This window comes from Dendrobates tinctorius, unplaced genomic scaffold, assembly GCF_039654945.1.
Source record: "Dendrobates tinctorius isolate UK_male_01 unplaced genomic scaffold, ASM3965494v1 ptg000009l, whole genome shotgun sequence".
NCBI classification, from domain to species: domain Eukaryota; kingdom Metazoa; phylum Chordata; class Amphibia; order Anura; family Dendrobatidae; genus Dendrobates; species Dendrobates tinctorius.
This window is the reverse complement of record NW_027361677.1, coordinates 23,148,784-23,176,555: the sequence shown is the minus strand read 5'-3', so window position 1 is coordinate 23,176,555 and position 27,772 is coordinate 23,148,784. Positions and strand designations below refer to the sequence as shown.

Below are 27,772 nucleotides of genomic sequence, written 5' to 3'. Positions count from 1 at the left end.
TCGTCCATGGCCTACTCTCCCTCGCAGGAGTGTGGTCAAAGAGTCGGGGGAGATGGGGAGACGCTGCGCTGTGACATTCCCATTAAGAAGAGTGTAGGGGAGATGGGGGAGAGGTTAGTTTGCAGAGTGTGGATTGAAGGTAGGTGGAGGAAGCCAGACGAGATTTATGGGGAACTGTACCTGACCGTTCATACTAAAGCCATTATGGAATGATTAGAGAGGAGGGTAAGGCTTTAAGTCCAGTGAAAAATCAATAAAAACGTCTGGAGGAATTCTATGGGGTGAGCAAAAGGCTATTTACGGGATTTTCACTGTCTTTATTCTTACAGCACTGAGCTGTTAGAGAGCTAGAGCCCGGCCAGAAAAAGAGACGTGATGGGACAATGAGGTGGCAGAAATAACAATATATAAAAATGAGGTTATATATATATATATATATATATATACACACACACACACATATATATATATATATATATATATATATATATATATATATATATATATATATATATATATATATATATTTTTTTTATTTTTTTTTATTTTTTTATAAACCTCTTTAAAAAAAGTTTCCAGGGTGAAAAACCAGAGATTTCCACTGCGATTTAAGTTTTATGAAAAAAATTCTCATGTACAAGCTGCAAAAAATATCTGTAGTGTAACTGATAGGACCGTGTCAATATGTGATGGCGGTGCGAATTTCACCGTTTACTATCCGGCGTCCCGCTTCTTCTATACATTGACATCCGTAGCGATAAAATGAAGCAGAGCGGGAACGTATGCCAGATTTTCAATTATATACTAGTATATAAAAAAAAAAATAATAAAGTATATATATTTTTACACTCAGGACTTATGTGGTCAATGTGTTCTTGTGTGGTGTGGACCACTTTTCAATGCAATTTTGAAAAGGTGTTTTACTTTTTAAATATATTTTGCTGCTAGTTTGCCCATGTTGTACTAAATAGTAAATGGATGAACGATGATTGAAGCATGTGCATTTTGCAAAAACAGACACTAGTTTTCCTGATTTATTGGCTGATCACAACTGATCGAGTCAGGTCAAGTCGGAATAAACAATTACACCTCTAACACAGGACCCATTTGGACTCAGTTATAAACCAAAATGATGACATCCAAATACTGAATGCTGCCGTCTATTACCAAAAACTACCAATCAGAGCACATAAAATATCTTTGCACTATCATGAGTCACCATGGTCATTGCCCGAGTAGAGCAAAGGACTAACAATCGTGTGCGCGTGATTCGGTTATTGCGTTTACGTCGGTATTTTACCTTGTACAGCTTGAGGCTGGCCTCGTGTCTGGTGTTCACAGTGTGCAGACGGAGCTTGTCCAGGCTGTTGGTGTAATAGTCGCAGGCGTTGCACTTGAGATGCACTGGGTTCCCAATGGCAACACATTTCAACCTCCACTCGTTGGCTTTGCCCCCTTCTTTGATATGAGCCACAAGCTGGTACTTCTGAACGTGCTTGTCAGTTTTACAATGCAGCTGAAAGTTGGCCTTCAGCTGAGTGTTATATCGACATAAATTACACTGGTAACAATCTCCCACCACCGACTTCCATTCTTCTTCAGGCAGGTTGCGCTCCGCTCCCATATGGAGGCCAAGCATGTCCAAGTTATCCGTAGTGAAGCGGTTACACACTGCACACTGGAAAAGTTTCAGGGAAGGGTCGTTGGTTTGTGTGAAACTCTCTCCCAGGTTCATGAGTTCCTCTGACACCAGTTGTCCACCTCCCAACCGCATGTCCAATGGGATTTCTCCTCCTACTTCCAAGAGAACAAAAATAAGAAATTGTCATAGCTGAAAACTGAATAAAAAAATCCAAAACAAAAATTACTTTCCAGTATCTATGTATCCCTAGATCTCACATAAGCTAAAACATTACAACTAATAGAGTGCAAGTCCCTCAAGAAGTGTCAACACAGCTCTGACCCGCCAAGCAATAAAGTCCACAAGACCTCTGTAGAGATCCAACATTTGGTGCATGGTAGCTCGGTTGGGATCAGGATGAGCTAGCCTTTTATTCCACAATCTAATCAATAAGTCTTTGGCCTCCATCAGACATCCATGAAAAACAGTCCAAGTAGGAATTGCAAAGCTTGGACCTGCCATGAGTCTTCTGACCTGAACTTGACAGCCTCAAACTGGGGTTGGTAGATCTTCGGCCACACCGTAAATTGTGGTCCGTACAAAAGAATGTGTTTCACAGATGTCTGAATTCGGTCTTACTTGCCCATCTGTCACCAGTTCACCATTTGACCTTCATTGAGCCACTGCAGACATGCCTTTTTTTAAAATGCTCTGACCCAGTTGTCCAGCCATCACAAGTTGGGCTTTGTCAAAGTTGCTCTTATCCTTACACTTGCCCATTTTTCTTGATTTCAACACAACAATCTCATGAACTTGCTGCCTTGACACAAGCCATTGCCATATAATCCAGGTTATCAACTTCATCTGTTGTAGGCCTCATTCAAACATCCATGAATTAACATCCAAGTACGGACTGCGATGTACGAACCGGTTGTGGGTCTCCTGACCTAAATTTGACAGCCTCCTAGACTTATATGAGACTGTCAAGTTTGGGTCAGGAAACCATCATCTAGTCTGTACACAGACAGTGTTTCATGGACATGTGAATTCGACTTTAATGCGTCAATTCACATTTATTCATAATGTCTAATACTTCCAATATTGGCTGGCTCTGGTCATCTGCATCTTCATGGCCTAAAACCAAAATTTCCCCAGTGTTACTTAATAATTTCAGTACATATGAAACCACAAAGATCTTTTCTGAAGTTCATAAGCGAGTTGTTACCATCTGTGGCTAATAAGCATCTCAGCGAGGTTCAACAAGGGGGAACAATGGTGTACAAAGCCCCAGAGCTCAATTCTCGACTGTGACTACCGTACATTATCATTCCCAGACTACTAATGTGCAATCACAGTTAAAGCTCTATGGAATCTCAAGAATATGTCTGACGTGCAAAATAAACAGAAAGGTGTAGATAAAATCAGATTTTCAACATAAAAGTGAACGCCATGTCAAATGGAGTCCAGGACCCACTCTCACAGCAGCGTACACATCCATCGAGGTTGGCCTGTGTTTATCGCATGGCCAAACCAGACACATGCTTAGGGCAGCTGGTTAACTTTAGTCGTCAAAGTTATAGTACTTGGTCTACACTTGACAATTCAGAAGCCCGAGGTGGTTGATGAAACTTGTACTATACAGAAAATGCAAACTTTATTTTTTTATTTTGCATGCAAACCCATCCAAAAACTGTGCAATATTTTCTATCACAAGTTGACCATGAAGCATGCAAGATCATTACAGCCATGTGCAAATCAAATCATCACTTCTTACCTACGGTGGGAGCCATCCCTGGCATAGGACTGGTAGGATCTAGCTGGAACCCACCCATTATATACTGTGACTCATTCGCTGGGCTGTCCATCTTCAGATTCATGTTTTGTGCTAGGTAGAAATGATAGAGATCGGCTTCGGCGGGAGAGGGTAGGCTGCTGATGCCTAAGTGCCTGTTGTGTTGAATTTGGGTCATGTTTTGCTGAAGCAGCATCATGTTGTGCATGTGCTTCTCACTGGTCATATGGATGCGCAGGTTCCTAGCGACATTGGTTTCGTAATCGCACACTTCACAACGCCAGGTGGGTTTGGTTTTTGGTTTGGTAGGTGAAGGGGCCCCGCAAGAGTTACTAATGTTGGAAGCAGCAGCAGCCGCCGCTGCACTGGCAGCAGCAACCGCAACCCCGGCAGTGTGGCTGAAAACTTGGTCGCTCCCTCCGTTCTGTAGGTTCTGCATGTTGTTTAGATGCTTGTCCGACTGCATATGAATACTGAGATTGCCTTTGGTAGTGGTGGAGTAGTTACAGACCTCACAGCGGAAAGGCTTGTAACCACAGGTATAGCTCTCTCCCCGGGCAAGACGGGGATGAGGCTGCCCAGATTTGCAGTAGACGCAAGAACCACCCGGCTCAGGGTGCTTTTCTTTCATGTGTGCTTCCAGCGTCTGCTGGTATTTGTAATGCCAGTTACACTTTGGACACTTAAGAGTCTTACATGAGTTACGAGAGTGCATCATGGTCATGTGTCCACCAAGCGAGCGTGAAGAGCCCAGCACAGTGTCACACTTTGGACACTCCACACCACTCCCAGAAGGGCAATCCCCTACGCCAAGCTCACAGGGGTTATCGGCATGCTGGTGGTGGGTGGCAAAGCTTCCATCCTCTCCCTCTGCACTTTCATTTGGTTCAGGTGCTGTGGCATTGTCCCGATTGGCACTTTCATCAACAAAGTCCAATTTCCTCCCTCCCCCCACCATACTGGCATCAACGCCACCACTGTTAAAGCTTAAATGGTTCCTCCTGTTTGCACCATCAAAGACAACGAAGGAAGAAGAACATGTAGAAGGTGTGCCCCTTGCCATAGGCTGGGTCACATTAGGCATTAAATTAGAGTTAGAAATACTTTGGTTTGTGAGAGCCAGGTCCTTTTTGCCGCTGCTCTCGGCAAACACCCCAGACTCGTCCTGAGGCCTGTCCACAAAGTCATCCTCAAGCCCATGTGGAAACAGTGCTTTGCAATCCTCCCCTTCCTCATCACCTTCCTCCTCCATCTCTTCTTCTTCCAACTCGTCCTCCTCCTCATCCACTTCCATCCTTTCCGATAAGTCCTCTTGTACTCCCATCGAGTGCTTCTCAAGCTCCGACATTTCGGGTTCCTTACTAGAGGAAGGTTTGGTTGTACAAGAGCCTGAGGAACTTAAAGAGGCGGGGTTTATGGTGGTGTTAAAAGAGGAGTTTGTCAACCCTCCAAGATTAAGCAGGGTATTTTGAGACACAACATTGGGCTGTGCCTGCTCTGCCCCACTGGAAGTAGTGTCATTCTCTTTTAGAAGTGCTAGGCTAGCCTGCAAGGCTTCATCGCCATCCATGCGAATGCCACTAAATTTTCCATAAAAACTATTACCAGGTCCAGTAGTGTTGGCAGAAGAAACTAAGGGATGCTGAAAACTTTTGTTTTTTGGTTCCAGAAAACTAACAAGAGGTTCCTTATCTTTTCCAATCCCTTGAATGATGGCAGAAATGTTCTTGTTACTAAGAATCTTGCGCTCGTCCTCACTTAGAGTCATTCTATGGTCATGCACAGCATGGGTCACAAACGACCGCACGTAGCCAAAGGAAAGTTTGCACAAAAAACACATTAGAATTGGTTTCCTCTTACCATACAGTACAAAGCCATCATATTTGGACAGATCTACATTGTTGGGTACATCTTTGGATACACATGAGCTTTTGGCAGAACCGTCACTGTTTAGGTAATCCTTGTTGCTTTTGTGGCGCACGTCAAAAACACGGAAGCTGTGCAGGACGGGGCTTACACCCGCAAGGGTTGAGGTATCCAGGAAAGATTTGTCAGAATTCTCAAACCACTTCCTGAAAGACGAGGCTATGTGGAAAGTGTTAATAATTTGGGGGTAAGAAGGGCCCACCGAGGATGTCTCCTCAGATTTCCCTGTTGCATTAGGCAAGGAATTTTTGTAGAGAGAAAGAAGAGCCTCGCTTGGGGTACTGTCGCAGGCTTCACCGCTTTGGATCAGCTGGCTGACACTTTCCACTATATAAGCAGAGCCGTCAGGTTGATACACTATTTCACCTGCTAAATTCTCAACGTCACTCTCCTCCTCCCCTTCCTCGCTAACATCGCTTTCACTGTCCTCCTTCAGAGATGGCCGAGTACCAGGGCAGCGGTGCTCCATATAGTCCTGTAAACTAGGAAAGGAGCACGAACATTCGTTGCAACAGACTGATCTGCTGGGAGACTGCGAGATGGCACCGGATGGGTTAGTGCTTTCAGGGACGCATTCATTGAATGAGCCACTCAGACTTTCCAGAGACCCACGGCTTTCCATGTTGGGCTGCTCAATGCTGCCAGATTGGTCAAGGTGGAGGGCGCTGTTGAGTTCAGTCCATTTTTGGTTTTGAGAAGCGCTGCATCCATTGTCCTTCCCAGCGATGACAGAAGTGTCACAGCCTTCCATGGCGAGCTCTGCGCGTAGAGTTCATTGCACCCAATACGGCTTGGATCTGCAAGAAAAGAAAAAAAATTAGACCAGGATGAATTAATGACATTTTCAATACAGCAACCAATTAAGTAAAATGCAACCTCTTTGAGAAAACCACCCAAAATTGCATTGACCGGTGGTCTTCTTCTTGTAGAGGGGTGATCTTCTTTTGCACAGATAAAGTAGTACGGTCACAAGAAATCTTTTCTGAATAAGGGGTGGACGTCGCAAAGAGAAGTTTTGGAAAGGTTTTACTCTATTACTAATATCAAAAGCATAACATGTAAGTCTAGGATAAGAGTGTAAGTGATACAACATTCAGGATGGTAGCTTGCTACGAAGGATCAAAAAGTCAAATTTATACAAAAAAAAAAAAAGTTAAAAAATGATCATGATCACGACTATGGAATTGTCTCAAATGCCACATTCACATGCAATTTCCCCGCAATGTTAGCCATTTGGTCTTGGCTTGAGTGACTGACAGCTCAGTCCAGTAGAACTGGCAAGCCTAGAAGGGGCGAGAGGGTTAACAGGCTAATTGCAAAATCAATGACATAAAAGCTTGGTAAGTTCCAGGAAGCTGTGGGAAGGGGAGGCAGCGAGAGGAGAGAAACACTTTGACTGGGCACTTGGGACTTGTTTATCGATGCAAAACCCGTTGTGCTCCCTTGGTCAAGGAGAGAAGAAAGGTCTAAAATTAAGTCCAGGTTCATCAATAAGTGAACCTGAGAGTAGACTAATCGCTCTCCAGAACCAAAATGTTCCACTTGAACGCAACATATTTAGGACGAGACGAGAGGAAGATCTAGATGACGGAGAACGAGAAGCCATTCGGGACACACCATTATCTCCTGTGTGTTCCATTTTCAGAAATTTGTGGCCGAACACAAGGACACGCCGTTCTGTATTACCCATGTTCGGCAATGCTTGCGAATATGCCTTATAGAGCCATCTGCCAGTCTCTTTTTACTGCTCCCTTTTTCCACATCTCTTAGCTTTCATCTCTTGCTCTGATTGTCAGTCAATAGGAGAGAGGCAGCTCTCACTTAAGGAAGCAGAAGTCAAACTCCCCTGGTCGATCAGCACTCTGTCTATAAAACATGTTTTCCCGTAAAATCAATGACCTCCAATCAGAATGCGGACATTGAAGGCAGCGTGTTCCTCGGCTGTGTGTTTTCCTTAAAGCCAGCAAGAAACCCTCTTCTAGTGGCTGAAAAACTGACACAGCAAAAAAAATAAAAAAAATAAAACACAACCCACATTTCCAAAGCACAAGTATAAAAAATAGCCAACAATAACAGTCAAAGACAACTCAAGTCTGTTAGCAAAAGAAAAAAATAAAAAGGTTCATGTCACATCTAAACTTGACCACGAATCAACAGTCCAAATGGTGCTGTCAACAGGTTGGAAACTTGTGCCGTAATGAAAGTGCCGACTGTCAAATAATCATTACATGGTAATAAAGGCACGAGATGACTTCTGATCCGTTCTCATTTATATAAATATTCCCCGACTGAACACATGTGTACCACTCGTGGCAGCGTGCCAATGCTGGGCAGGAAACAATTTTACGGGAAAAAAAAGAAACACAATAGCGCTAAACAAATGCACAAGGAGGAGGTGGGACCGCGCCACCCTAACATCCTCAGGATTAATCTTAACAGTGGCATGGTGTAATCTGAAATTGTTAATTAGAACAGTGTTAATTAGGCAGTTTGCTCACAAGAGGCAGGTTGGCAACACACCAAAAAAAAAGGGAAAAAAAAAAGGCCCGTAAAGAATAGAAAAATGTCACAAAAAGGAAAAAGACTATAAAAGATGCAGGAAAATATACAAGTGGATCAAGATGCGCAGGCTGTAAATCCAAACATATCATATCTTCCTAACAAATATACAGATGTGACTATTCCTTGTCAAAATTTGAAGGAACTGTACAAGGAAACTGCCAGTTCTTCAGTCTTTTTTATTTTTTGGTTTCAGATGGTTGTAAAAGAAAAATTAAACAGCCCAAACGCAACCAAACCAAATAACCACTGTAATAGGAAGATCAAACTTAACAAAAACTAAGTAACCACTGGAAGAAAAAGAAGAGCAGACATAACCAAACTAAATAACCACTGGAATAGGAAGATCAAACATAACCCAACTAGGTAACCAGCGGAAAAGGAAGGAGATCAAACAAAACTATGTAACCAATGGAAGAGGAAGAATACCAAACTACGTAAAAACTGGAAGACAAAGAAGACCAAACATAACCAAACTAAGTAACCACTGGAAGAAGAACATCAAATATACCCTAACTGAGCAACCACTGGAAGAAGATCAGATATAACCATTTAGAAGATACCAGGACATCAGGGGTTACAGGAAACAGATTACTTAAGAGTTTTACCTTTTCTTCATATACTGCCCCATGGGCAGCCAGAATACTGTCCTTAAGAGATTTACATATTGGAGAAATTTAAAATCGGCTTTAAAGTTTAAATAATATATATTTTTATGGTACATTTGCACCTCCTGGATTCTGAGTTTGCAAAGTTGAGAACAAGCAAGTTCCAGACTGGTTTCTTTGATGCACTTCTCCAGCAAGTGCACACATCGCACAGTGGCAACATGTTGGTAGGAGTTACGAGTATTTCCTACACAGTTTCTTAGCCCTTACTGTGTGTTTTTTTTCTCCCAGCAGGAAAAGACATGAGGTGAGAGGCTGCCATCAACAGATGTCTCTTTTCCTGTTGCTCTGGCAAAGGGTGCCGGAATTGGCACCATGACAATACAAACAAGAGTTGCCCTGTGCATGCTCATTAATGGGGCACAGCACACACACATACACAGACACCGAGAATGGCAAAGGCCTTCAAATCTTAATAGGCTCATTAGCATAAACAGCTTTTCTAACAGCAGGAAGCTAAAGGAACTACCATACCAAACAAGACTGCTGGCGGCTCGGTTACAGCCTGGGGATCACCAGCAGAAGCCCGTGCCAGCCTGTTTCACGCAGACACAGCTGAACGGGGCAGAACCCCGTCTGCGTTGGCAAGCTGTTTTACTCAGTCTTCCACCCCGGAGCCTTGCTAAACTAGAGAGGAAAAGTCTGGAAGACTCTCTGCCAGGTGCTCCGTTGTTCTGATGTGACAGATAAATCCGGTTATTGATTTAGTCCCTGGCCAGATCGCAGCCTTTTCACAATCCTATTGATTCTTCATTTGTAGAGTTTATCTAGAACCTTGGAGGTCTCGCATGCAAATATAAGACGAAAGACCTTATGGACCTCAGTCGGTGGTCCCTGCATTGGCCAATTTGAAAAGGGCACCTTGACCTCTTAGCCATCGACTTAAAAGGACAGGTCGACAAACCTGATAACCTTTGGGATGTTTATAATCGCAATATTCCATCAATCTAAATTTGTATTTACTACAGAATCCCGGACCATAGACATATAAACCTTTCCATTTCCAACTCATCAAGCCCATGTGAGTGTTGTTCCTTGCACATATGGAGGTGGAATTAATAGCTGGGATTTTTAAGTCATATAAATACAGATCAGCTTTTTCAAAATTGCATAAATCAGAACCAAACTAAGCAATCACATGAAGAGGAAGATGATCACAGATAAGTTCTTAGAAGAAACATTGGCCCCAGCGGATATGGCGAACCAATCACTAAAGGGTCCTTTGGTGGTCGAAAATTGGGTTATTGGTATCTGGTCTATAATACGGTTATGGATACAATCTCCTGACTGAAACTAGACTAAAGCAGCCCATACCACATTAGACCAATGACGATATCGGCGGGTTTGGAAGACAATGTGTATGGGGGCTTCGGACCACTGATTGCTGGGCGGAAAGGGGGGAGGGGAGAAGTCATGTCGGATGTCTGCTGCCGATCCTTCTGTTCTCTAGAGATAAGCTGCGCCTCTCTTATAGAGAACACAGAGGCGTTCGGCAGAATGAACGTTCCTGTGTATGGGATAGCCGGCCAAGATGGCTACCGACCCAATGATCAGCCGAATCATTCCTCTGCAGACGATTAATGTGTATTGCGGCTTTAGATATGAAAGGTGGACAATGGAGTAACTCACTTCCAGAAATGTATGGACTTATAGCCCCTGAAAACGAAAGGGATGGCAATGTTTAAATTCAAGAGAGAAATCCTTCTTTCCCCCACTAGTCAGCCAAGTCAAGAGTTCCTCAAACACATTAGTTGGTCGCTCTTCCAGCTGAAATCAGACGATTTGGCTGGCATGGCTAAAGTTTTCCCGAACGTATGCAATTGTACAGTTCCATTTGTGTGCCATGGAAAAGAAAGATACTTATTTTCTTCCATACAATTTTAGCAAATAGTGTAGAAACCCATGAACAAAGTTAAAGAGTTCATCCCCTCTCAGCATGGATGACATAGTAATTACTCCATCCAGCTTTGACCATAGGAGCGGGCACTATGGAAACAGCCAAGAAAATGGAAAATTTAATGGGAGAGATGCAAACAGCGCAGTTCAATCGCTCTCGGCTCAACCTCCCGTAATCGACGCCTGGACAGAGATATTCCTGCCTCAGCCGTGAAAGACTGGGCGGTCAGGTTCATGGCTCATTTTAGGTGGAGTCTGAATCGGTGGAATATACAGTCTCCGACACCAGCTTTTAATATTTTATCATCCATCTAATAACTTTCATAAACATTTGGACAAGTAAAGAAAATATATTTTACGTTCTATTTATGATGGGAAAAAAACCCAAAACACTTAATGATAATCAGAGTGTTCTCGTGCAGATAGAAACTCATCGACTCCTGTCTTCCCTCCCGTTCCTTATACTAGCCAACTTTATGGCCCTCAGTTAACAAGGTCTGTTAATAGCATTTACTGTAACTACATTTTGGCCATTTATAAGGAGTAGGAGATGGAGCCAGAGTCTTGGAAAACTAGCGGAGTTCGAACCTTGACTTATTGACTGCAAGGCCTACATGGAAATACCCTTAAAAGGGGTTGTACCAAATTTGGAAGTTATCCCCTTATCCCATGGATAGGAATTTACTTCCTGATCACTTAGGGGGCCGATCGCTGGAACCCCAACAAATCCTTAGAATTGAGGCTCTGAAAACTGGTCAATTGTGCATATCTGCTCCGACCACTGGGATCCCACTGATCCAGAGAACCGGGGACCTGAAAAGTGGTTCATAATGCACACTTCTGCTCTCACTGCTGGGACCCCACTGATGCCGGGCTCTGAAGAGTGGTCAATCATGCCCACTGCCACTTCATTCACTCTTAACACTGTGCCTAGCTATCTCTGGCAGTCCCATTGAGAATGAATGGTGCAAAGGAGCCCATGATCAACCACTCTTCAGAGTCCCAGCTCTCAGGATCGAAGGGGTCCCAGTGGTCAAAGCAGAAGTGTGCATTATTTATAATCGCTCCATTCACACGAATCGCTTTAGAGGTCCGGTTCATATCATGATACACATTAAAAAAAAAAAATCTAAATTAGTAATCTTGCTATTTTCACAGTGACCGCTGGAGCTGTTTTAGACTCATATTTCCTGTCATTTCAGGAGGTGTTTTCAGTAGTATTCTTATCATCAGAGGCAGCATAACAATGACAGGTAACACCTCAGCTGATAACACAGGATCCACCAATCACAATAGGCAATGTCACAGCTGACCCTAATTCACTTTAATGACTTTCGCAGCCACTCATTAGATGCTTCAGTACAAAAGATAGGTACAGAGGCTGTTCATTGTAGTTAATGTACATGTGTTGTTTCCCGGTCTAAAATGACCCCAGTGGCTGGTGTGAAAATGACTAGATTTCTAATTCTTTTTAATACAGATAGAGATATGGCAAAAAAAAAAAAAAAAAATTATATATATATTTTTTTTTAATACAAAAAAAGGTAATTTTCTGATGATACACACTTTTTAAGACTTGTTAAGTCTATTTGACTGACTTCAGGAAGCTTTACCAAACCTAAAATTAATGCAAATACAGTTGTGTTCAAAAGTTTACATACCCCAGCAGAATTTTTGCTTTCTTGGCCTTTTTTCAGAGAATATGAATAATAACACCAAAGCTTTTTCTCCACTCATGGTTAGTGGTTGGGTGAAGCCATTTATTGTCAGACTACTGTGTTTTCTCTTTTTTAAATCATAAGGACAACTCAAAACATCCAAATGACCCTGATCAAAGGTTCACATACCCTGGTGATTCTGGCCTGATAACATGTACAGAAGTTGACACAAATGGGTTTGAATGGCTACTAAAGGTGACATCTTCACCTGTGATCTGTTTGCTTGTAATCATTGTGTGTGCATAAAAGTTGAGTTTCTGGGATCCAGACAGACTCTTGCATCTTTCATCCAGCCACTGACGTTTCTGGATTGTGAGTCATGGGGAATGCAAAAGAATTGTCAACGCATCTACGGGAAAGGATAGCTGAACTGTATAAAACAGGAAAGGGAAACAAAAAGATATCCAAGGAATAATTCCAGTGTTCAAACTGTGATTAACAAATGGAAAATCAAGGGCTCTGTAAAAACAAAACCACGGTCAGGTAGACCAACAAAAATGTCATCCACAACTGCCAGGAAAATTGTTTGAGGTGCAAAGAAAAACCCACAAATAACATCAGCTGGAATACTGGACTCTGAAAACTAGCGATGTGGCTGTTTCAAGATGCACAATAAGGAGACACTAAGAAAAATGGATTGCATGGTTGAGTTGCCAGAAGAAAGCTATTACCGTGCAAATGCCACAAGTATCTCTCCTACAATATGCAAAACAGCACAGAGACGAGCCTCAAAACTTCTGGAACAAGGTAATTTGGAGTGATCAGATCAAAATTGAACTTTTTAGCCACAACCAAAAGTGTTACATTTGGAGAGAGGTCAACAAGGCCTATGATGATAGGTACACCATTCTTACTGTAAAGCACGGAGGTGGATCATTGATGTTTTGGGGATGTGTGAGCTGCAAAGGCACAGGAAACTTGGTAAAAGTTGAAGAAAAGATGAATGCAGCACATTATCAGCAAATACTGGAGGCAAATTTCCAATCATCAGCACGGAAGCTGCACATGGGACGTACTTGGACGTTCCAACATGATAACAATCCAAAACACAAGGCCAAGTCAACGTGTCATTGGTTACAGCAGAACAAAGTGAAGGCTCTGGAGTGGCCATCTCTGTCTCCTGACCTCAATATCATTGAGCCACTCTGGGGAGATCTCAAGCGTGCACTTCATGCTAGACAGCCCAGGAATTTACAGGAACTGGAAACTATTTGCCAAGAAGAGTGGGCAGCTTCACCATCTGTGAAAATAAAGAACCTCATCCACAACTACCACAAAATACTTCAAGCTTTCATTGATGTTAGAGGGGGCAATACACGGTGTTAAGAAATGGGGTATGTGAACTTTTGATCAGGATCATTTGTATGTTTTGGGCTGTCATTAGGATTTGAAGAGAGAAAACACAGTAGTTTGATAATAAATGCCTTCACCCAACCACTAACCATGAGTGGAGAAAAAAGTTTTGTTGTTATCATTCATATTCTCTGAAAAAAGGCCCAGAAAGCAAAAATTCTGCCGGGGTATGCAAACTTTTGAGCACAACTACAATAGCAACAAAACTCTTATAGTTAGTTGCAAATATTGAGGATATAATTTTTTGGCATTTTTCGAGATATTAAAGCAAAACATCCTGGACAGGCAGGCCCTTAGGCAATGTATAGGAGAGAACACACGTCACGTTTTTTTTTCCTCCAAACCATTTTCCTTTTGTGTGCGCATATATATGGAAGCGTACCTTGTTTTGCTTATAAGGGACGCTTTAAAGGACGACCTACTTGACAGATTAGATACACCACTCAACACCAGAGTCCGGCCTTCAGTTCCTTTAAGTACATGTGAATCTGCTTAATTGCAGAAAAAATAACGTGCAGATCTAGAATCAGACATCCAGTTAGTACTTGACCGGAGCCCCCAAAAATATCCTGCAGCAGGAAATAATAAGCTAATAGGGGAAATATGCCAATGGATTAGTCAGCATAGGAGGATGATATTAATACATCACATGCATCCTCATAAAAAACTGCATATTGGCTGCGACTGTGGACAAAAAAAGTCAGCTCCAGCATAACCAACCAATCAGATTTACTACGGGAGTTTTGACGCCTAGAAAAAGTTACAATCCAAGAAAGGAACTTATATAAGTTCCCCTAACAAGCAATAGCAGGGCTTATTTCTCACCAATATTGGCTTAGGCCAAAAATCTGCCTCTTCTTAAGTAGATGACAGGTGCACTTTAGCTACAGATAAGAGCACAAGTTGAAGCAAGAAAAGGATTCGACTTCCTTTGTCTACAGTATTTGTATTTCATAAGACCTTAAGAATTTAATCCACCTCCTTTCCCAAAAACAAGATCAGTAATGCTTCGAGCTTCAGCAATGAGGCTACAAACTGACCCAAAGCTGATACAGACGACCAGAATACTAAATGCTACCCGAATATATCAAACCCAAGAACAGGAAGAACAATGGATGCAACTTAGTGGGGCGCATGTACTGGGTTCTTGTGCCCTTTTTTGGCTTACTGGTACCTTGCACTAAAATATTAGTGCAAAAGAAGGAAGTACTAAAATATTAGTGCAAAAGAAGGAAGTACTAAAATATTAGTGCAATTTTTATTGATACATTTATTAATGTAATAACATTAAATTATCTTAAAAGGGAGATATGGCAGCACAGAGTCAAGTTTTGAGCCCAAACTCTACAAGTAATGCTTGTTCCCAATTATGTGCCAACCTAAACATGCAAGTGATCATCCGATATTCATCATTATAAATATTAATAAACTTGTTGTTAGGGCTGGCGGAATACACCAAATTATAAAATAATAGTAGGTGCGTTCGCAGCCCGGGGTCCACCGTGCAGAGATGGTACACTGCTGCTAAGTAATGGCGGAAGAATTAAGCGGTGTGAAACCAGTCACACGTGGGTTACGTCACCCAATGTGAACAGGGGCGAACTCTGTTAATGCACAGAGCCGCACAACCGCTGAACGTAGATGCCGGAGCCTGTTAAGCTCACAGAGCCTGGCCAAAAGAGCGTACAGTGTACGGCCACCGAACTCTACCCCAAGGACACAGGGGTTAGAGTCCTTCTAGGCCCACTGAACGCGTGGCGTCGCTGCCGCGAACGCCGCTATAGACGCTGGCTATGGAGCACGTGCACTGTGGCGTGCCGAGTCCCTGGTGAGGACTGATGCCTGACTCAACCTCTGTTCTACCTACGCCTAAGCCTGGGCGCTAACAGGCTAGGCTGCACAACACATGCGTGCCAAGGGTAGGGGTTTCTTAATGAGTCATTCACCAGAGATATTCATACGTGCATACATCACTCACTCAACATAGTCTGTAAATACAGTCTTATCCTAGCGCATGGCCGAGCGGCCATGCAAACCTTTTATAGTCATGAGCGTCCGGGAACTTCCTGGCTTCTCGGATGGGCCAATCCGAACAGGAGCAGGACCTGAGCACGTGACCTTCGATCTCCAATGGGAGATCACTCCACGGGCATGCTCAGTGGCCCGACATGGGGACTTAGTCCCTGGAGAATCTCGCTGCTGAGCAACATGTATTGTCATAGCTGCGCCAGAGGTGGCAGCAGCAAGCAAACCCATAGAGCTGGTCTGGGCAGAGCGCCTGGACCGACGAGTTTGCTGAGCAACCTCCTCTGCGGCTGGAGAGGAATGGGAGACCGCTGGAAGTAAGGCTCAGGATTCTCGCTGTGCAGTGACAAAAATCTGACTCCTAACACTTGTATTCTCAAGTTTGGAAGTTATCCATTATTCTCTAGATCTGTGAGAATTTCCCGATCGCTCGGGTGCGATACCAACTCCAAGAATTTGGGCTCTAGCCACATATGAAGGAAGTGGTGGTCGATCATATGCACTTCAGCTCCATGCAGCCTTTATGGAACCACCGGAAATAGTCAAGTGCTGCGCTCGGCTGGTCTACGTCACTTCCATAAGAATGGATGGAGTGGCAGTGAGCATGTTTGACCACCACTCCATTCACATGGGGCTCTTCGGCTTGGCCAATGGTCAGACCCCAATGTATAACGGATAACTTCCAAACTTGAAAATATCCCAGTGAGCCTCATTCAGACGTCTGTAAAACGGGGTCCTTGTTCGAACCTAACAGCCTCATAAAAATATACACGAACCAAGTTTCACGGATGTCTGTATTTGGCCTTATCGAAACAAATCGCGCCACGTAAACAGAGGATTTGCTACTGATAATATGATGCAGAAGAACGGAACGATCATAGCAGCGAGCATTCTGTTCCTATCATTTTTGGTCGGCCTATGTAATCAGACCAGTAAATGTGCCCCAAATGGCTTGTAATATAGTCAATCGGTGCCTGTTGAGATGGACTTGGCCAAAATCGGTATGTCTAGATGCACCATTAGGCACAAATGAATGGTCTGAAGTAAAGCAGCTAAGGGTTGGCACAAGAGAAAAGTTTTTATCTTCTAGCAAGATGTGCCAAAACGTGCACCATGGTGATAAGATGGGAACATTGTTGGACTGCCAGGACCAAGTTTATCATTTAACATAAATAGGAGATAATGTCCACAATAAGGAAAGCTGCTCGGACTGGACTCGTCAGGATTGGAAGGGTTAAACTGCACTGATGGCCACTGATAATTTCAAGCTTGTTCCTTTATTTCATTTTATCCACTCGTGCTGCTGATAAGCAGGTTTTACCGGAACTGACACGCTTGCAGGCAGCAGAATTCTGACCAGGCTGCAATGAGCTAACAAATTCATTTTCATTGATCAGAAATCAGCAGGGCAGTAAGTGATGGGAAATTCCATTAGACTCAAGCACCTGGTTTCCCATCCTCTCTCTCCTACAGGGAGGGTGAGGAGCTGTGGGTGAGTATGAGTGGATCCTGTGTGCTCACTTGAGTCTTTTTACCAGAAGTCCTCGGAGAGCTCTGCAAGCTGGCAGTTCTGCACGGTATTTTTAAGTCCATTAGATTGCATTGATGTTCCTGGAGGTGATGTGGATGGCAGCGTCAGAGAGGTCAGTAAGACCTGATATGACTGCCTCTGAGCAAAAATGCATAGGTGGGTACCAAAGATCATAGCCAACACAGCATCACTGCAACCAGCTCAGGTCTGAGAATTAATACTGAAGCTTGTAGTTCTGCCAAGCAACCAAAACCCCATGCAGATTGATTAAAAAAAAAGCAGCTTCTCATATATTAGCAGTAGACGTCATGGCTTTATAAGACATGTAACGCTTTTCACGATGCCAAAGCCTCCCGCGTGCCGGTTCATTATCAGGTTGTAGGAGTCACACAAGGTGTGACGTGAAGATGTGTGCTGAAGGGGTTAGTGAAACATGGCCCACAGTGGAACTGTTAAAGGTAATCAATACCACTGAGATAATACACCAGCCTCAGCCACAATATTGATTGCTGGGAAGATGATAAAACTGTTTATTAGGATAATTGCAAAGACCCTTAAAAAGATTCAGGAAAAGACCCCTCCCTTGGCCTGGCGTATAATGTAGGGTACCCCAACTACAATGGACACAGAGTGGCGCGCGCTGTAAGCCAAGAACACACCTGCAGGGTGCGGAGAGGGGTGCTGGTGTTTTGACACGGTTTATTTTCCCTGGTAACACCTGTTTGTATCATTGTCACTGTGATTAGGTTTAATTAGGCCTTGGCGCAGGCTCTGCTCGCTCAGCTGGGGCACATCACCGCCTGCCCACAATGAAGGAAACGCCAGCGGCTTCGGCTCTACCCCTCTTACCGCTCGCTGTTGACAACTTCAAAGTAAATCATCAAGTTAAATGCAGATTCCTGAGAAAGAGAGAAAGGAGAGGGAGGGAGAAGGACACCCGAGGCAAAATACAAACCAGCACTCAGCTGCAGGATTCTGGCTGCACGCTAGGCCTACAGGAAAGGCTCCACCTCGGGAGCAGACAATCCTTCAGCCATGTGGTCAAACCCAAGGCCTTTGAAGTTAGAAGCCAACACTTAAAGAATCAGGAGGTTCTACTTTAATTGTTCATGGGAAGAGAAGATGCAAAAAAAGATGACGGGAGGTCTTCATTTATTTTCTTAATAACAACCTACACCTGATTTGTAACACACAGATCTGGTTTATTAACCTGTCATGTGCTTTATTTCTGCAGGAAATTAAGAAGGTAGCATTCAGCATCACCATGGACATCGTTCTGGTCTCCGTGCTACGTCTTTTGGGTCAACACTAGTGATGAGCGAGTATACTCGTTGCTCCGAGCAATGAGTATACTCGCTCATCACTAATCAACACCATTGGTTAATCAATAAATGTGAGTATTGCGGCAGATAGGTGCGGATATAATTCGAGTATTACCCAGTGCAATATTCTAGAGTAGCTGATCATTATAATCCATGATGGAAAAGGTGACTGGAGGAGGACTATGGATGGTCAATATCCAGAAGTAAATTGCCACAGGATCTAACATATTACAATTACGTCTCCGAACTAGATCTCATCTGATGGTGACGGTAGCTCTGCAGGGGTCAAAACGGGAAGCAACATCACTGTTGTACATAATCATGTACAATGTAATGGATCTTTACCAACATTTCACAGCTTAAGCGCCTCATACACAATAAATAGGTGACCATCCTTCATTCGGCACTCAACTCCTCCATACACCGGAGCGCTTGCTTTGCAGAGTGCTCCCGTGTTTTCTAAAAGAGCAGTTTTCTAAAAGAGCGGCGCTGCTAGACTCCTCTGGTGGTGGCTTATCTTGCCAAGAATAAAAGGATCAGCAGTACTAAATCAGACATGCCAGATTCATATCTCCTTCAACATGATGTGTGGGAAGGCCCCCATAAACATTAGCTCATCGATATCGGTGGGCTCGGTTGACCTTTCTCTAATAAGTATGGGGGGGGGCCTTAAGGCCAGATCAACAATATAGCAAATTGATTGCTCCAAGTAAACAGAGCTAATTGATAGTCAATCATTGGTAGTGTAAGTGAAAGAATGGTTGTTAGCAAGACTGTTCATTTCTAAACAGTTTCAATAGTACCGGCAGCACGTCTCGGTTTACATGGTGCGATGTACAAATGATTACCTTAATGTCAGCATAAAAGTTGCATTTCAGCAATGAAGGAGCATTTGCAGGTTTACATGGTTGGAAATGAAAATTAATCCTCCGGATCATCTGCCATATAAAAGGTCCTTAAGTTATGATGGCTGCAGTAGGCCATTCAAAAAAAAAAATAAAAAATTCTGCCTAGATCACAACACTATGTTGACCTCAGAATGAGCTGCGAGACCTCATCGTCTCAGTGTTAGTCATGGATCTGAAATCCAATGATTATATAGCAGAAGATTATATGTGCAGTGGTGAGGCTAGCATCCTTGCCGGCCAGTGCACTAGCCAGGGTTCATAGAGGTGACAGTCAGGGACTAGGCACGGGATGGCGGCAGGGCTGGGGAGGGGGGACCCTCATGGGGCATTAGGGTAGCTTAGGGAAAGGCACAGGTTGGTATCAGTAGGTGTCCCATCCCCCCTCTCCCTACGGTTAGGGCCTTCCTCCCCTTTTTCCATCTCATCTTATTTATATGCTGTGTCATCCGCCGGACTTACCCGTGTCCGAGCGTGACATTATATCCGACCTGCACTATTTTCACCAGAATTCCTATGGCTCAAGTGGAGGCTTTTGCATGCCTGATCTAGACCCTCGCGGAGGAGATTTCAGAGTTGTGGTCACAGGTGGTGCAGCAGCTTCAGCAGATGTCTGGGTTCTTGATCTTGGCTCTGGCTCAACCAGAACCCAAAATATCTCTTCCTGACAGGTTTTCTGGTGGGAGATAAATTTATAGCCTTCAAGAAAGCCTGTAAATTATATTTTAGGCTCCGTCCTCATTCCTCAGGGAATGAGGAACAAAAAGTGGGGATTGTAATCTTCCTTCTTAAGGGTGATCCCCAGTCCTGGGCCTTCTCCCTGCCAATCAACTCCCCATCTTTGCACTCGGTGGACAAATTTATTGTGGCTTTGGCCCTGGTGTACATTGATCCTGATGGCGTCTCCCTGGCAGAGTCAAAACCCCGCAAGATCAAGTAGGGGGCCCGTTGGCTGAGCAGTACTGCTTGGTGTTCCAGAGATGGGCTACTGACACTCCATTGAATGCCCCTGCTCTTAGGAGTCATTATTGCCAGTACCTGTCAGCTAGGCTTCAGTATTCTCTGGTGCAATATATGCTACTCAAAGGTTGTTGGAGGTCGCCATGGCCCTCTCTATCAGGGTGGATAGATGCCTCAGGGTATAACATACACCAACTCTGCCGCCTTCTCAATTCCTAGTGAGAAGGTCACACAGGTGCTGTCTGACGAACCCATGCATTTGGAGGGGGGGGGGTTTATCCTCTCATACTAGTTCGCCTGTGGTTCACCATGGGACGGGGCATGTTTTTACTGTGGTTTTACAGACCATTACATTAAAGTCTGTCCATCTCGTGCCAAAAATGGTACTCCATTGCAACAGACGCGTTCCCCTGATGGTTTGGAGGGTGGTGACCATAGTGTGTATATTTCCTCCACTTTTATGTCTCCGTTTACCATTTCGGCTGAAATAGTGGTTGGTGGGAAAATGGAGACTATTCCGGTTTTTGTGGATAGTGGAGCTAGTGCCAGTTTGGTGGATTCTCGCTTTGCTCCGACCCGTGGTCTAATTAGTAAGATGCTAGCGAGATCCATTCCTATTCGTGCTATTGCTCTTTTCAGCCAGAAGAATTTGACCCAAGTCATACATAATGTGAACTTGCCCATAGGGACTCTTTATGAAGGGTTCCTGTTGTGCTACTACTTGGAGGGTATGCCTACTGCCATCATCTTAGACCTTCCCTGGCCAAAGAAACACAATCCGGTCATTGATTGGCGGACCAGATAAGTAGTCAGTTGAGGCAATTTTTGTAAAACCTGTTGCCTGGGTACTACGATCTCTGCAGTCTTTATTAAATCTACCCCTTCTTCTCCGGTGGAGGCAATTAAGGGGCTACCGGAGGTTAGGGTCAAGATTCTACCCACACCTCAGGTTAACTCTAAATCTCGGTGTCCTCCCAGGAAAATTGTTCAGGGGAGGGTGGTGGTTCCCACTGAGTATCATGAGGATTAAGAGTTTTGTGACATGGGGGGACGCCTCTGTTGTCTGTCCTTCAACGAGAGTACCATCTTGTGCCAAACGTACCTGTGGTGATAAACATTAAGGTCCTGACCTGTGTGAATAAGTACGTGTGAGTTTCCACTAGAAACATCAGGTGCAGAAACGCATCAGGGACTCTGGGTACTAGGGTGATCGGGCCGCATAGGGTGGTGGCCATTCTCAGGCCTGGGACCTTCCAGTTGGAGTTACCCCCAGTAATGCTGGTACATAACGTGTTCCACAGGTCGTCACTCAGGAGATTTATTGCGCCTCCAGAGTCTACGTTATTGCTATTACCATCAGTCTGTGTTTGTAATGACCTTTAGGACCAGGTGACTACAGAGGTGAACACTAGTGGTTAAATGCATTCTTGCCATACGTCAACTCCTGTCTTAAAAGCCCCACGTAGAAAGGGGTACGGTCACAAATCGTTAAGGAACTCGTGGCAGCTTTGGGTCTGCTGAAATTTTAATGTTTTTTTCTTTTGGTCTAGTAAGAGTTAATGTCAGTCTCCTTCTGGAAGTTGTCTGTTAGACTGGTCAGCTAATGTTGGTTGGTAACTACTCCAACCTCCCTTTAAATAGTCACATGACCCATCAGCTGATCGTCGGTTATAGTGTTTTTGTTCTATGCAGACCAGCTAGGTGCGTGGAGCTCGCCTGTGACAGTGGTGTTGCTGCTGTGGGAGTTGTGCTATTCAAGTGCAGTTTATTCTGCTGCTGTGTAGCTTAGCAGCAGAGCCTAAGCCGAGTAGTCTCCTTTTTGTCTGTCCCGTTTGTCTTTTTCCTTTCGTGTTACCATCTGCAGTGACGATGTTAGTGTCCTTGCCGGCCAATGCACTAGACAGGGTTCATAGTGGTGATAGTCAGGGACTAGGCATGTGATGGTGTTAGGGGGAAGGACCCGCATAGGGCGGTAGGGAAGCTCAGGGACAGATTGGCGTCAGAAGGTGTCCCATCCCCTGCTTCCTAACGTTAGGGCCTTCCTTCCCTTTTTCCATCTTGTCTCATTCATATGCTGTGTCGTCCGCCGCACTTACCCGTGTCAGAGCGTGACATTTTGGTCCTAGAAAACATGTGGATGTGAGACATTCCACCTACTCAAACACTGTACAGACCAAGTGGAGGTATTTCATGCTGACTGTGCGCTCTATCAGTAGGACAATACCCCTGCTACATGGCAAAATCTGTTCAGGAATGGTTGGCGAACATGACAGTGATCAAGATGTTAATTTGTCTCTAAAGCTCAATTCAATTTGTCCTAAAAACCAAGTCTGATCCATTGAGGTCCCTCCTTGCTGCTGCCAGATACCACAAGACACCTTCAGAGGTCTTTTACTCCACTCCATGCCTCCATGGGTCAGACCAGATTTGATGGCCCAAGGAGGACCTATACAATATTAGGTATAAATGTTATGGCTGATCAGTGTATATCCTCTGCAGACTAGTCAGTAGCCAAAAGGGTTAACATTAAGTACTACTTCTTTTGTTCTCATCTCCCAGGAGAAAGAACCCAGGATCTGCAGCACTCAGGCTGAAAAATGCATGAAGGCCACTTCTCCCTAGGAAAAGACCAGAGCAGTTTCACTAAATCCTCCTTTGTCTGGACAGTAATTAATATTATAATCCGTAGGTAAGATGCCCTAAACCTCAGGGCAGCGGCACAGCTGGGAGACCCTCCCCCTGACCCAGCAATAGGGCCTTGCCAAGTCGCTGTCTCCCTCCCCACCACTCCCTTATAAACAAGATCAGGTTACAACAGCCCCCAATGTCTGCCTCATCCACAAGGCTGGGGTCAGTCATTACACAGAGGCCAAGAGCATCTCACAAAAGGCCAGGAAGGCGTCTAGTGAAAGCTCGGAACCTGCAGATTTCTGCTCCTACATACAAAAGGCGACCGTAGAAATATTGTGTCCACTTCTACAGTGACAGCTTTCCGCTCCAATATCTACGATAAATAAAAGAAAAGGCGTGAAAGAAAAAATTTCATATAACATGCCGTACGCTGCAGATCCACATATACATATAGCGGGACATTTCCCAAACGTCCGGAATATTCACACGCATGATAAGGAAAGATCACACTGCTACAAATCATATAGGCAATCCAAAGGGAGAAAGCTGCAGCGAATCCCGCACTTTTTGGGTGAAAATTTTGCTGTTGTGGAATTACCGCTTTGTAAAAATTCAGCAGTGGAAGTGGGTTCAGACTGACCCTCAATACAAGGCTTCCCCCAGCTCTAGAATGGGAATAATTGTCTTTATTCGGAGGTCACGTTTTTACATGTACAAGAAAAAGGAACCGATTTCGGTCAGAGTTTCATCAGACTTTTGTTCAAGTTTTATCAGTTTTTCTAGTATGTGAAAAAAAAAAATATCTATTCTTTTCCTCTGTAACAGTGAAAATCAGCCTGCTGTGTGCAGTCTGATTTTTTTCCATGAACACAGACTTGCATTGTCGATTTTGACCCTCCCCAAAAAAATCGAAAATGTCTCTGATTTGGCGAGGACCGCTCAGTCCACGGAGAATCATGGACATGTGAGTGACCCCACTACGGTACCAAGGATAGACGTGAAAAACACAGATCGCACTGCTACGCAAAAAGATGGCCCATGAAGGAGTCCTCAGGCAAAAAAAAAAGAAGCCAGTAATCCGCACATGGCTTCAGCTAAGTAACTCAGCAAACTGGACGTTTCCCAAACAAAGTAGCTTTATTTACAAGATGACATAGCAAAAAGAAACAAAAACTGCAGTGGAAAAAACACAATAATGATGCATATAAAAAAAAAAACAATACTAAAAGAAACCCATGTTAACTGAGGCTTTAAAGGAATAGTCCCATCTCTAAGGTCCTTTTTCAATATGTAGTAGGTGTAGTAATAACAATACTAGAAAATACCTCTAAATAGAAATTTAGTATAGTTCTGATTTGCTATATATTACTTATATGCAGGGCATTGCAGTAGCTTAGGTATGTGGTTACGATGACTCATACAGTGACAGTTAGTTACTTAGCGGTTAGTGGTTGTAACCATGGATACCTAAGCTACCACAATGCCCTGTACATGGGGTAGGTGGCATAGCTAATCAGAAGAACTATACTACATTTCTAACTGGAGGTATTTCATAATATTACACCTACTACATATTGTGATAGGATCTTGGAGATGGGAAGTCTGGTAGATTTCATTGAGAACTAACACAATCAAAATGTTGCACCGTAAGCTATTACAGCTTCGTACTCTGATCAAACAGGTACACCTTGCAAAGCCACATTTTTTTTTGCACAAGTAACGGAAGTCAGAAGAAAGCAGCTGCAGGTAAAAGAAAGCTTTTATAAAACCGCTGAACATAAGTGGCATGATGCCCGTTTCTGTGCTAGCCCCGGGCTCTCTGCTGCTTGCCAAGTCTGTCTATAATCCGGGCTACGTCAACGGCAGGCACCGGGCCAGATACATGCTGGATGTGGAGTGTTTGACCCTCAGTGGGCTTTTCTTTTTTAGTAAAACCCCATTGAAGGCCAACCAAGGCCAGTAGGGCGGTGAAAAAGTGACGGGCACCCTGAGGTTTGTGGTGGACCTGTTGGGGTTTTTTCTTTTTGGTGTTTCGGAGAGTGTGTGCGCCCTTTCGCTCACACCCCTCTAAAACTACCTGCCCAAACCTGTTCTATAAGCCACGCTTTACACTTACTGATTCACATCTGCCAGGGTAGTCACTCCCTCTCCTAAAGGACACGAACTTGGCTGTCGAGTCATCACTGTGTCAGGAAGTGAGGCTTTTCTGGAGAGCTCCCAAGTCATTTCCTAGACAGATACTTCAGCGAGCCTGTATGAACAAACATTCTGCACCAACCCACACACAACAATACCCATACACACACACAGCACAAGAAGAAGAGAGCCAGAGGAAGCCAGCAGGATGACTGGACTCTGCAGATTTGCTTGGTAACTGCTCCGAAATGCACTGCAGTCTTTTTTTTTTCTCCTTTTTGTATGTGTCATCCCTCTCTGTGCTCTATAAAGTCAGTGATGAAAAGACAAATAATAAAAATATATATATATATATACACACACATATACAGCAGACAGGTGAGAAAAGGGTTACTGGCTGGTAGCCCCATCTGATAAATAGAGCTGCATTAAGAAGGCTCTCTCACTTTGAGATATGATGTCACTAACCTTTATTGATCCACAATCAGGGAGCTCAGCTTATCTCTCCTTCTGATATACTAGCCTCCTGCACTCCTCTTGTTTAATACACTGCCCTGCCATGACGTGCGCTCCTTCGCTAGCCATCCTTGCACCCTTCGGGCGTAAGAAACCATATTTCACAGCCAGGATGGTTGCACCAGACGGTGGCCAGCGCAAGGTATTTCCGCAATAGACATGTCAAAGTCGATACTTTATGAAAACTTTGTAATCTTCAGGTTTCAAAAAGTAACAAAAAAAAAAAAATGTATCCACATGGGGGGGTTCCGATTGTTCTTCGCGAACATCCCGGACCTCTTGCGTAGACGTCGGTGGGACGCAGCCAGGAGCAGGTACTCAGGGAGGGATCAGGCAGAATACATGAAAGGCGCTGTAGGACAAGTGTAGGAATTACACCTCCCATTGATTTTCGCTCTGGGGTATTAGAAAGAACACAGCATTTACCAAGAGATTTTTTTTTTCGTCTTTTTTTCTTAACTCCCCTGAAAGCCGACTGCTGACTTTCAATCCTAAAAAGAGACTTAAAAGAGGCTTATCAGCCAAATGATCACTTGAGAGCCCATCACTTCATCCCATGTCAGATAACTTATCCTATTGTTCCACTCGGAGCGGCCGGTCCTGACGCCCCACGTAAAAAAATAAATAAATATGATGGCGGCTTAAATCCTCCAAAGTGTGGAAAAGCCTAAAACGTGTCCCTCATCGCTGTCCTGTTGTGCTCTGTAGCCCCAGGCTAGTGGTAGCCGCGAGCCTGTAATTGGCGAGGGAAGAGATTAGAAATATCGGCAGCTTCTAAGTAAGACTTTAATTTACTGCTCGATCAATAACTCGAGGGTTCTATTGGCAAACTGTCTACATCTCTATTGACCAGCACAATCCCTCTTATCAATTTATCAGAAATCATCAGATATGGCCGAAATGTAATAAATAAATGGAGAGCGGAGCGGCGCTGCCTGCGTGGAAGCGGATGTACTTTCCACATTTCCATTTTACGCTGGCATCTAAGGAGCGGTCAGATGAAGCTTTTGGGAGCGGAGCGTGCGGTTCCACGTTTGATGGCGACTGGACATAAAGAAAGAAATACAGCGGAATACGACGACAGGCGACGCTATCGCGGGATGGAAAAGCAATGTCCCACTCGAGCAGACAGCTCTCGCCACCACCCCGGCATCTGAATCCCTACATCATATCTACAGGTCTGGGCTTAATTGCTGTTTTGCATTTCATTGAGACAAGTATCCAGTACTTCCACATTGCCAGACGAAAACAATAACGCTCTAATGAGGAGGTGCGTGCTAATTAGCCCCTACATCGCTTCTACCGCATTATCTGATGCTGGTGGGCTCTTTACTTACCCAGCTTGACGAAAGGCAACAACTGGAATCCATGGACCCATTTTTAATTTGAAGACTACGTAAAAGCGCGGTGTTGGGGAGGGAGGATCTCTATATATGCAAATATACTGGAACCAGGCGGCGTCAATAAAAAGGAATATTGGGCATTTTTCCAAGATAACAGTGATGGGTCACCAAAACGCTTTCTGTCAGCTGTAATCAGTTCCAAGGATGCAAAAAGCCCCAAAAGTCGTATGCTCGATTTGTCAGTACGTGAAGAATGAGCTCTAGAAGGACAGAAGGTTAAAATCCATCTGTCGGGGAAAGTTGTGAGCCCCCCGATATTTATTAGCTTTCTGGCTTGGTCAACACCAATCTCTCTTGCTGCTTTGGAGGTAGTAGTGTGCCTCCTTACCTCTTGGGTACCCGCACAAGTTGCACCAATAGTATGTACGCCCCGCGAGCATGATAATTGCCGATCATGCATGTATCCTAGCAGGTGTGTGGGGGTATAATGTCATCGGCACCAGAATAACCCTTCGGCATGGGTAAAGACTTCTATCCTTATCCACTGCTTTAACTGGGCTCCACTGTGTGGCGAAATCACCAAGAGCGAGAAGTAGTGCCAGATCGGGGCTCAAGGGATCCCTGAATTCCTGGTAATCCTGATTCTTAGTAATTAATCTATTCCGGTGTATAGTAAAAAAAAAAATTCCAATATCGGAAACCGATAGATTGTGTCTCAGATCTATGGCCTGCCCAACATTTTAGGACTGACTCGCTGCGCCCTGTACTGACGGAGGTGATCATGTGTCTAGGTTTTGTCCACACCCAATGCACACCCGGGGAGCGAGTGATGGTAGCACACACATCAGTACATATCACGTGTGCTGTGTG

General features: G+C 44.1%; 1 protein-coding gene across 3 annotated transcripts in view; it reads right to left on the bottom strand.

The window, feature by feature from the left end:
* ZFHX3 (zinc finger homeobox 3) overlaps positions 1–27,772 on the bottom strand; it is a 96,228-nt gene that overhangs the window by 49,428 nt on the left and 19,028 nt on the right. For 2 of the 3 annotated variants that reach the window (XM_073584421.1, XM_073584430.1), the window contains 2 exons: positions 3,396–6,136; positions 1,301–1,797 (listed from right to left, as the gene is read on the bottom strand). In XM_073584421.1, coding sequence (XP_073440522.1) covers positions 1,301–1,797; positions 3,396–6,090 — 3,192 coding nt within the window. In that variant the 5' untranslated portion in view covers positions 6,091–6,136. The remainder of the gene's footprint in view (positions 1–1,300; positions 1,798–3,395; positions 6,137–27,772) is intronic. The other variant, XM_073584438.1, reaches the window with a different exon arrangement.